The 11,765-nt window shown below is 50.3% G+C and overlaps 1 protein-coding gene across 3 annotated transcripts in view; it reads right to left on the bottom strand.

Annotated features, from left to right (window-relative positions):
* Positions 1-9,119, bottom strand: part of DNAJB12 (DnaJ heat shock protein family (Hsp40) member B12) — a 23,338-nt gene extending 14,219 nt beyond the window's left edge. For all 3 annotated transcript variants that reach the window (XM_017548818.1, XM_017548819.2, XM_017548817.1), the window contains exon 1: positions 8,746-9,119. In XM_017548818.1, coding sequence (XP_017404307.1) covers positions 8,746-8,980 — 235 coding nt within the window. In that variant the 5' untranslated portion in view covers positions 8,981-9,119. The remainder of the gene's footprint in view (positions 1-8,745) is intronic.
* Between the last annotated feature and the right edge of the window lie 2,646 nt (positions 9,120-11,765).

The raw sequence follows: 11,765 nt of genomic DNA, 5'->3' as shown, positions 1-11,765 counted from the left end.
TTTTTGACACAGAGTCTTGCTCTGTCACCCAGGCTGGAGGGCAGTGGCATGATCTTGGCTCACTGCAACCTCCGCCTCCTGGGTTCAAGCAATTATCCTGCCTCAGCCTCCCTTGCAGCCGGGATTACAGGTGCCCAGCACCATGCCCAGCTAATTTTTGTATTTTAGTAGAGATGGGGTTTTACCACATTGGCCAGGCTGGTCTCAAACTCCTGACCTCAAGCAGTCCACCCACCTCAGCTCCCGAAGTGCTGGGATTATGGGTGTGAGCCACTGTGCCTGGCCTAATTTTTGTATTTTTAGTCGAGACAGGGTTTCACCATGTTGGCCAGGCTGGTCTTGAACACCTGACCTCAAGTGATCTGCCCGCCTCGGCTTCCCAAAGTGCTGAGATTACAGGTATGAGCCACTGTGCCCTGCTAGAATTCATTTAATACTACTTTAATTGCTATTTCTTTCACTGTATTTGGTTTTACTCTGCTTTTCTTTTATGAATCCAGCTTATGAATCTATCTTTTTTCTACTGAACTCATTCAAATCTGCAAATACGTTTGCACTGTACCACATTTTGAATAAGTAAAATATTCAGTCTACTGCACTATTTTCTATTTTTACCATTTTTTTTTTCTTTTTTTTAGATGGAATCTCGCTCTGTAGCCCAGGCTGGAGTGCAGTGGCACAATATTGGTTCACTGCAACCTCCGCCTCCTGGGCCCCAGTTCAAGCAATTCCCCCTTCTCAGCCTCCCAAGTAGGTGGGATTACAGGCATGAGCCACCATGTCCAACTAATTTTTGTATATTTTAGTAGAGATGGGGTTTCAACTTGTTGGCTAGTCTGATCTTGAACTTCTGACCTCGTGATCCGCCTGCCTTGGTCTCCCAAAGTGCTGGGATTAAAGGCATGAGCCACCTCGACCGGCCACCATTGGTTTTAAAAAGATTTTTGTTTTGTTTTGAGACAACGTCTTGCCCTGTTGCCCAAGCTGGAGTGCAGTGGAGCGATCACAGTTCACTGCAACTTCTGCCTCCCTGGCTCAAATCTTCCTACCTCAGCCTCTAAAGTAGATGAGACTACAGGTCTGTGTCATCATGCCTGGTTAATTTTTACGAATTTTTTTTTTTTTCAGTAGAGACAAGGTCTTACTATGTTGCCCAGGCTGCTCTTCAACTCCTAAGCTCAAGTGATCCACACACCCTCAGCCTCCCAAAGTGCTGGGATTACAGGCATGAACCACCATGCCAGGCCTAAAAATGTTTTAATATCAAATCAGTATCAGGGGATCACTCCTGTAATCCCAGCACTTTGGGAAGCTGAGGCAGGTGGATCACCTGAGGTCAGGAGTTTGAAACCAGCCTGGCCAACATAGTAAAACCCCATCTCTACTAAAAATACAAAATTAGTGGGGTGTGGTGGCACATGCCTGTAATCCCAGCTACTTGGGAGGCTACGGCAGGAGAATCACTTGAACCTGGGAGGCGGAGGTTGCAGTGAGTGGAGATCATGCCATTGCGTTCCAGCCTGGGCAACAAGAGTGAAACTCCGTCTCAAAAAACAAAAACCAAGGCATAACCCTTCAGATTTTTTTTTTTTTTTTTTTTTTTGAGACAGAGTTTAGTTCTTTTTGCTCAGGCTGGAGTGTAATGGGGCGATCTCAGCTCACTGCAACCTGCACCTCCCAGGTTCAGGCAATTCTCCTGCCTGAGCCTCCTGAATAGTCGGAATTACAGGCGCACACCATCACACACAGCTAATTTTGTATTTTTAGTAGAGCTAGGGTTCCACCATGTTAGCCAGGCTGGTCTTGAACTCCTGACCTCTGGTAATCTGCCCGCCTCGGCCTCCCAAAGTGCTGGGATCACAGGCGTGAGCCACCACGCCCGGTCAACCCTTCAGATTTTTTTTTCTTTCATATGCAAGCCTACCTGAATGACAGATTTTTAAGATCTCAACGTAGTGAGTTCAACAGGCTTGGCATGTAGAGTGCCAAGATGGGCAAAGTACCCTGCACAGGGGACCCTGCATAGCAGGACCATCTGTTTCAGGTGGGATCAGTCAGGAAGGCTTCCTGGAGGCCTTTGCTTAGCTGTAAAGAGGAATGGGAGGAATGAGTTTGCCCAAGGGGGACAGCGATGGTATGACACCAAAAGAAGTATCTGCTGTGCTCACTACTTCTATTTTTTACATTTTTCAAGTGGTTGGCCATGTCAAATGTCCTCTTCAATGTTTGGAGTCTATATAGGACATTAACTGTCACCCTCAGGCAGCAGCACAGTTATTTAAAACTAAGCCTGTGGTTCCAGCAGATTCAATGAGGAAGGGCCCGAGTCTCTGGCAGCAGAGCCCTGTGTCCATTTATTCCAGGCACAAAACCAGTTCTCAGAGACGCCAGTCAGGCCTAGGCCCCAGTGCACTGGATAGTAAAATCCTAAAGCCTCTGACAAGCTGGGAAAACAGGCATCTGGATCACTGCAAGGACCCAGCATCCCTCTGTGTTGAGGAGGTATGGCAGCACATCCCAGAACAGTTTTCTGCTTCCTTCAAACACATCAGGTGCCTGCTGGCCTGAAGACACTGTGCTGGGTGCCACACCCATCACTGCAATGCACTGGGATCTGACCCAAGAGGCTGAGAGCCAGTCTTACTAGGAACAGAGTATGGGGCTCCAGTGGAGCACTGTTCCCTGGGCTGCTATGTCGTACTGTGAGCTTGCGTGATCTTGCTATCTTCGGTTGGGAAATCCAAACACAGAAACTTACAGCCGGAGTTGCTCTGAATAAGGGAGGAGACGGGCCCCCCCATCTCAGGACCCCCTGAGATGGTGCTTACGGAGAAGCAATAGCAACGATCATTTCCGTTACCCAGTGCTGTGTGTCAGGTGGGCACTTTCACAGTGATCTGCATGTATTAGCTCATTTAATTGCCACAGGAGCCTTAGAAGGTAGGTCTTATTACCTACTCCACCCAACTGCAGGAAAAGGGCACTGTGGCAGACTGCTGCCATGACCACACAGCTGGTTAAGAGACAGAGGGGCCTTTGAATCCCAGGATGTCCAGCTCCAGGGTCCATGCTCTTACCTATGCTGCTATCCCGGGCCGCACATGTCTGATGGGGTGGGAGTGGGAATCGGGCACAGGGATCCAAGCAAAAGCATAGAAGAGGCATTAAATTCAGAAACACCCAGATTGAAATCTCAGCTCTGCCATTCCTAGCAGTGTGAGCCTGGCTGATCTATGCAATCTCTCTGAACCTGGTTTCCTCACGATGGTGGTGGAGGATGAAATGAGGTAATGTGTATAAGCACCTGGTGCAGAGAGTGACAGCGGGTAAAGGTTCAAGGCTGATGAAGTGTCTGGCCATGGAAATGGGCTGGCCAGGGAGGTGAGGGGACCTATAGTGGAGGGTGGGGAGGAGGAGGGTGGGTAGCAGGGGAGCCCCGAGGCTCAGGAAGGCAAAGGTTCAGTGCTCAGCAGGCTCTGGACCCAGCAGTAACCATGAGATTTCAGGCCATCTCAGATACCAGGTCCATGCCAATTACCAAGGGAATGGAAAGAGAAACCAACAAGTGAAGAGACACTGGTCAAGATGGGGCAGGAAGAGGAGACAGTATGCTGGTTTCCTAGGACTTTTCAAAAAACCTGTTTATTTCAGATCCTCTGGAAGCTCCAGTGGCCCAGGCTGAGCCTGACAGATCCTAAGGGCAAAATAACCAGTTATTCAACTGCCAGAGATGAGCAGGAGCACCAGCCAGGAGATGGGACAGGCTCTCTCTAGTACCTCTCAGGAAAGATTCTGGAAGCTTCTCAGGGCAGTTACAGGGAATCAGCCACTCTAATTTCCCTACAGTACAGAAAGAGAGCCCAAAGGAGAATGGAGGTGCTCTGGGTCACACGGAAGCCGTCTGCTTGAAGGTCTCTTTTGTGGTCTGGGGGATGTGAGAGCTTCATGCTTACACCCCTCATGGCACAGAGGCTGACAGGCAGTGTCACAAAAGGAGACAGAATAGCTTAATGTTACTTTGGTTCTGTACCTTCTCAGTAAAGCTGGCAGACCTGGAAAAGGAAGGGAAATCAGTAGAAGAGAACAGAGCTGGGATGGAGAGGCGCTGAGATAGAGCTGAGAGGATTTCTACGGCCAAAGCCACCGAACTCAGACTGGAGATTTAGACTGGCCCGGGCACAGCGGCTCACACCTGTTATCTCAGCACTTTGGGAGGCTGAGGCAGGAGGATGGATTGAGCCCAGGAGTTTGAGACCAGCCTGGGCAACACAGGAAGACCCTGTCTCTACAAAAAAAAAAAAAAAAAAATTAGCCAGGTATGGTGGCACACACCTCCCAGCTATTTGGGAGGCTAAGGTGGGAGGATCACTTGGGCCCAAGAGGTTGAGGCTGCAGTGAGCTGTGACTGCACCACTGCACTCCAGCCTGAGCAACAGAGTGAGACCGTGTCTCCAAAAAACAAAAAGGAAAAAGGTGAGACTGCCTGATGGGTTCAAACCTAGCTCTGCCACTTGCTAGAAGGGTCCTCTTGGACAAGGTAAGTTAGCTTATCTGTGCAAAACTCTATCTCCCTCATACAGGCTAAAAGAGGAAACGAGTGAATGCCGGCCAAAAACTCAGCCCAATGCCCAGCAAATACACAGTGTTGACTCTGCGACTTTGTTAGTAAGTGAGTAGCTGAGTTTCTGGGCTCTATGTACCTACGGTGCTCACAGTGAGTCAGGAAAGGGCCTGGGATTGGAGATGGACAGTTCTGGGTCTTTGCCGGCCAGCCACGTAGCCTTGCCAGGTTATCTAGCTCCTTAGCGGAGACATAATCCCGACCCCTGCTCTCATAGTTCCGAGGGGTAAAGAAGATTCTGTGAAATAGCAAATTGAAGGGGCTGAGTGTACAATGGAGCTCATGAATGTTGACTGACTTGAAGGGAACGACCCCACCCTGGACCTCGCCAGCACCAGAACATCTCTCATTCCTGGACTTTGAATGCAGAATCCCTCAGCAACCCATTCTCCCTTTTCCTGTGGGCTGGCCTTCCCAGCTTAGCCTTCCTGACTTAGCCTGGACCCCGGAGCCAGCCATTTCACAGAACATCTGGCAGCCTGAGCTGCAAGGAACCTCAGGATCATCCCAGCCAATGCTCTCTTTGTATGCTTGGGAAACTGAGGCCTACAGATGCTCTCATGAGCTCCCTGGGAAAACTGGCACCTTCCACATTTGTTACGAAGCCTTAGCCAAAGCCAATGCCTACCAGGCTTCCAGCTGCTGGACAGAAACTCCCAGAAAGGGACCGACTGGCTCCACCATCTCTAGTCTGTGACCTCCGGCTTAGGGCCCAGATACTACTTTGCAGTTTAACTCAGTGCCTCCCTGTCCCACCTCCTGCAGCAGGAGTTTCAAGTCCCCTCACATCCTTTTTGCTGTGAAGGCCCACAGTGTGGGGTCCCTCGCCCTTTCAAGGTTGCTCTGAGCCTCCCCTCTCTCCTGACTCTCCCTCCTCTGCCCTTCCACCTATCCAAGACCATCCTCCACCCATGCTCTTGATCCTTCTCTTTTTACCTTACAACAGTGCTGCTGGCCACCTACTGCCAAACCTCTCCATGGCTACCTGGCTGCTGCCCTCTCCGGGGACTGCCTCTTCTTGTTGCTCCATCTCACTCTGTTGCTTCCTCTGCCTTTGCCTGTGGGCTCAGGGCAGGTGTTGGCTGCCATTGTGCCTGTAGCAACCTTCTCTCCATGGTCTGCACTTTCCCAGTGACCTCAGCTGCACACAACTCCAGTGATCTCCAGGGAACAGATACCAGACTTCTGTGTGGAACCTGGAGTGCCCTCCTGAGTTCCAGGCTCACAGCTCCTTTGGACTGTGTCCCACTGGCACCTCCCACTCTGCTCATCTCTTTCCATCCCAGTTCTTCAGCCTGGTTTCTTCCTGGTCACAGGGGCTTCCGTTCTGATTCCCCAGCATCCCATTTGACTCTCCTCCTACACCTCTCTTACACAGGTCTGGTGCCTCCTTTCCAGGGACCTTAGCCTTATCAATACTGCCCTGCCCCAGGCCCTTAGAATATCCAACCTGCTCAAGGCAATTCTTTCCAACTGGCTTCCTGCCTTGAGTCTCTTCCCTCTCATTAACCCTCCATGCTGTTCTCTTTTAACAACAGTGCCCTTACCTTATTCCTGCTCTCAAAAACCTCAATGGTTTCCTCACTAACCACAGAATAGGGTGAAAATATCTTGGCTTGGTAGAAAAGGATTTCTATGATCTGGCCCCATTTAATTTTCCAACCTTAATCCTCTCTATATACAAATTACCACCCCCACTGCCTCTAAATCTTGCTACACTTTGATCTCCTCCCCCAAACCCTACAACTTTCAGCTCCCTGTTTTCTCCCAGTATGTCTTTCCTCAAGTCTCACACCTTCCTCCAAAGCACAGTTCAAATGCTACCGCGTCGCCCCCAAAGCATTCCCTCGCTACGAGACAACATTACTTTTATGCCCTTGCTACAGCACTCACCACACGGCTTACAATGTTCAGGAGACGGTCCTCCGCACCCCCTCCCTGCCATCAGACTGTGAACCCTTGGATGATGAGGAGTGATTTTTTCATGGCCGTCCTTAAGTCCTCAGCATGTAACCCTGGGCTTAATTTTTGTTTAATCACAGTTCTGCCTTGTAATATTTGTTTCTGCAAATCTGTCCCTTTCACTAGATTAGAAGCTCTTTGGAGGTGAGGGATCACATTTTACCAATCTTGCTAACACCAAGCAGAGGACTTTGCAAACAAAACAAAACATAAATGATCTGCAACAAAAGTCTGCTGCATTGAATGAACATCTGGGATGGGCCCAAACCCAAAGCAATAGATATCCACCTAATATATCTGTATCACTCCCCCTGGGGAGGTGGGGAGCCCAATGCGTAGCCCCCCCCTTTATTTTTGAAGTAAGATCTTTCCCTGTCCCTGACCTAAACTTATCCCAGGTCCCCGTCAGCTCAGTGGAGGGCTGCAGATAGTAAAGTTTACACAGATGCCTAAGGCACACAGTCTCACAGTCTTTCCAGAAAAGCACAAATATCACATATATGCTGGCAGGTGACTTTGAGCAAATGTCAGTGCCTGAGCCCTAGAGAGGACACTCCTTCATGCTCCTGAACTGGTGCAGGAGCCTGCTGACAGGAAGATCCCCACAGGCCCTGTGGCCCATCCCTTCTTGGCTGCCTCCTCCCGAACCCGCAGCAGCATCAGAATCAGGCAGAATTCTGACAGCTGGAGGGTCCGTACCCCACCACAGAATACGATTTAATTCACAGGGAAGCTCCTTGAGCAGGTTACCTCAGGTGTCCTGGCAAATACAGCCCGAAACACTCTCCAAGGGGAGGCAAACAGGCCAAAGATCAACCTGCAAGAGTCAGGACGGAGGAAAATTCGGGCAGTCCAGGCTACCTCTTTCACCAGTGTCCCACTTTCTCAATCCCATCGGGGGGCAGGGCCGGTTAGGAGGCTGACTGCTGCTCCTCAATTTCATTTTTCTTTCATAAACATTTACAGAGTCACAGAACTTTCCACTTCCTAGCTGTGTCATCTTGGGCATCCCTTTCCTCAGAGATGTTTCATCACCCATAGGGTAAAGATAATGATCTTTGCTCTGCCTCCCTACCTGGCAGGCTCAAGTGATAAGGCACAGGCAAAGGAGCTTTCTAAACTGCAAAGCCCTGTGGGTATTATTGCCAATCACATTATCTGCGCCAACCTTCTAATCTTCCCGAAGAGGAAACCCAAGCTCAGGAAGGTCACGTGGTAGCCGTCAGGATGAGACCTGGGCCTGCAGAGTGCCTGTTACTCCCAGTTTACTAGGTGGTGATCACAGGTACCACCCCGTGTCTTTCTCCCCTCCAGCTTGGATTAAGAAAAACTCCTTGGAAAATTTAGGTTAAAGAAAAAAGAAAGGGTTCCTGGATGAAGCGAGGTGATGAGTAGTAAAGCCAGACTCACTCTTCCCTCCCTGGCTCGGGAGCCTCCTGTCCAGGGCCGCTCAGCAGCCTCAGCATCCACATGGCCGGCCGCAGCTGGACAACTGCGGGCGATGGAAGGCTGGGGCGGCTGAGGCCAGCACTTCCCACCTGGCCACCCGCTCCTACCTCTTCACCCGGAGGAGTGAGGGGCCCGGCCTCAGGACACACCGTCCGAGGGGGCGGATTGGAGTGGGTGCAAAGGCCGGCTTGCATTTTGGGAGGGTGGTCCCTGACCCTCAGCCCGAGACATGAGAGGGAGTGAAGGCTCCTTTCCTGGGCCCCCGAAAGACGGAAGTCTCTCCCTGTCTAGCGCCCATTCTCTCCCTCAGAGGAGTTATGTTTATTTTCCTGAACTATAATATTTCCCAGGCCCGCGACTGGCCAGGGCCACCGAATGGCCCCTTGGGAAAAGTAGTTCGAGTTCACTTCCAGGTAAGTTCCTTTCGCCCCGCCTGCCAACGCATTCCGTTCTCAGAGACCTCAAACCAACAGAGAGTTCCGCGAGCACCCCGAAAGCTGAAGTCCCGGCCGCCCAAGTCTCCAGGATGTCCACATCCCGCAGAGGAGCGCGAAGGAAAGACTACCCCTCCCAGCAGCCACCGCGCGCCTCAGTGCGCAGGCGTAGCCGCGCCTCGCCACCCCTCCCCCTCCTCCAACTGCTCCCGTCGGTCCGTTCCCGTATTCGCCCCATCAGTTCTAATGTTCTCAGTCTCTCCGGCACCTCACACTCACCGCGAACTCGCGGCGTCGGGTACAGCCGCTGTGCCTTCTCCAGGAAGCGGAGCGCCCGGTCGGGCTGGTTGCTCTGGATGGCCTTGAGGGCGATGCTGATACAGCGCTCGGCTTCATCCTTGTTGGATTCCATGGCGGAACCAGAGCGCGGAACCAGGGAGGGGGAGGCCGGGCGAGCGAAGGGCTGCGCCACCCGCCGGTGCGTCGCGGGCAGGCGGGCGCGTAGTGATGACATCCACCTTCCGCCCCTCCTTTCCCGAGATTTGAGCGAGGGTGGAAGCGCTACCGTATGTCTTCTAAGAAAGGGACGGCTGGCTTAAGTGTCAAAAATGGTGCACGCCCAGATTTCATGTTCCGAAGGTCTTAGAGTTGAGTATGCTTGCACGGTCTTGCTAGTAACTATATACGTTTCAGTCGAAGGTTTTTTTTATTCCTTGAACAGATATTGAGTGCCCACTGTTAGGCATGGTTATATGATGGGAATACAGTGGTGAACAAAACAAAGCCCCTGCTCTCATAGCGCTTACATTCCAGTGTGTGTAGGGTGTAGGGAGCCCCCCAGATACATTCAGATGGTGCTATACAAGCTATGAAGAAAAATGATGGAAAACACAGGGATAGAGAGTGGAGTATTTTTTGTTTGTTTGGAGATGGAGTCCCGCTCTGTCGCCCAGGCTGGAGTGCAATGGCGCGATCTCGGCTAACTGCAACCTCCAACTCCCGGGCTCAAGCGATTCTCTTGCCTCAGCCTCCCGAGTAGCTGGGATTACAGGTGACCGCCACAATGCCGGCTTTTTTTTTTTTTTTTTTTTAGAGACGGAGTTTCTCCATGTTAGCCAGGCTGGTCTCGAACTCCTGACCTCAGGTGATCTGCCCGCCTCGGCCTCCCAAAGTGCTGGGATTTCAGAAGACAGCCACCGTGCCCAGCCGGGAGGTGCTATTTTAAATAGCCTGATAAAAGAAATCTCTCGGAAGCTGTCATTAACAGGTACCAGAATTCAGGCGGTAGCAGGTAGATGTGCCTGTCTGGAGGAAGGGCAGTCAGGCCAAAGGAACAGCAAGTGCAAAGTCTCTGAAAAGGGAATTTTCGTGGTGAGTTATAACAGGATCAAGAAGGCAAATACACTATAGGGAGCATAAATATTCTACTACAGAGTGGAATCCAGTTTTATCAGGATCCTGTTCTTTGAGGACTACCACTCCAGTGAACACAATCTTGTGAAGGTTACCAGTGACCTCCACATTGCCAAATCCCCTAGTCATCTGTCAGTCCTTACATTGCTTGGCCTTTCAGGCAGGATTTGGTAAGAGGCTACTACAGTAATCCAGATGAGAGTCGGGAAGCTACTATTATAATACAGGTGAAAATTAATGGTAACTTGGATAAGGGTGATGGCGGAGGTGGTGAGTAGTAGTAAAATTCTGGATATATTTTGAAGACAAAATGACGCAATGGATGTGGGATGTGAGAGAAAGAGGATTCAAGAATGATTCCAATCTTTTTGGCTTGATAACTGGAAGAGAATTTTCATTTACTAAAACAGGGAAATGGAAAAGACTATAAAAGGAGCAGTTTGGTGGGGGAATATTAAGTGATGCAGGGCATGTCAAGTTTGTGATGCTTTTTAGAATCAAGTAAAGATATAGACTAGGATGTTGTACATATGTAGGGTTTAGGCAAAAAGGAGCTGGAAATGTAATTTTGGGGCCAGGCACAGTGGCTCACTCCTGTAATCCTAACATTTTGGGAGGCCAGGGATGGGAGGATCACTTGAGGCAAGGAGTTTGAGCCCAGCGTGGGCAAAGGAGTGAGATCCCATCACTACAAAAAATAAAAAAATTAGCTGGGTGCGGCAGTACATGCCTGTAGTCCCAGCAACTTAGGAGGCTGAGGTGGGAGGATCAACTGAGCACAGGAGGTCAGGGCTGCAGTGAGCTGTGATGTGCGTACCAAAGAAGTGGGTGTAGATGGAGAAGAGCAGAAGTCTCATTACTGAGCCTCACAAAATACCAATATTTAAAAATCTGGAAGAAGAGGAAAATCCGGGAAAGGAGAATGTGAAGAAGCAGGTTGTAAGGAAATGAGTAGGCCAGGTGTGGTGGCTAATGCCTGTAATCCCAGCACTTGGGAAGGCTGCGGTGGGAGGCTCCCGTTAGCCCAAGAGTTCACCACCAGCCTGGGCAACATGAGACCCTCATCTCTACAAAAATTTTTTTTAGAAAAAGAGGAAGGGAGGGGGTCAAACTTGTCATATCCTGTGGAGTGGCCAAGCAACGTGAGGACTGAGAAATGACCAATGGATTTGGCAGAGTGGAGGGCAGTGGTGACTTTGACAAAATTGCTTTTATCTGTTTTATTTTTTGAGACAGGGTCTCTTACCCAGACTGGAGTGCAGTGGCACGGTTATGGCTCACTACACCCTCTACTTTCTGGGCTCAAGCAGTCCTCCCACCTCAGCCTCCTGAATAGCTGGGAATACAGGAGTGTTCCACCACACATGGCTAGTTTATTTTTTATTTTTAAAGTTTTTTAGAGAGAGGGTCTCACTATGTTGCCTATGCTGGTCTCAAACTTCTGGGCTCAAGTGATCCTCTTACCTCAGCCTCCCAAAGTGCTGGGATTACAGGTGTGAGTCACTGTGCCTGACCATAAAACACATAAAATTTAGTGTGTGGTAGGGGTGAAAACCCAACAGGAGTGGATTCAAGAGAGTAAAGGTGGCTGGGCGTGGTGGCTCTTGCCTGTAATCCCAGCACTTTGGGAGGCCATGGTGGGCAGATCACAAGGTCAGGAGTTCAATACCAGCCTGGCCAATAGGGTAAAACCCCGTCTCTACTAAAAATCCAAAAATTGGCTGGGTGTTGTGGCACGCACCTGTAGTCCCAGCTACTCAGGAGGCTGAAGCAGAAGAATTGCTTGAACCCAGGAGGCAGAGGCTGCAGTGAGCCGAGATCGTGCCACTGTACTCCAGCCTGGGCGACAGAGTTAGACTCCATCTAAAAAAAAAAAAAAAAAAAAA

The sequence above is a fragment of the Cebus imitator genome, unplaced genomic scaffold (assembly GCF_001604975.1).
Source record: "Cebus imitator isolate Cc_AM_T3 unplaced genomic scaffold, Cebus_imitator-1.0 Scaffold215, whole genome shotgun sequence".
Classification (NCBI taxonomy): Eukaryota; Metazoa; Chordata; class Mammalia; order Primates; family Cebidae; genus Cebus; species Cebus imitator.
Note: the sequence above shows the minus strand (reverse complement) of the source record. Positions and strands in the feature narration are given on the sequence as shown.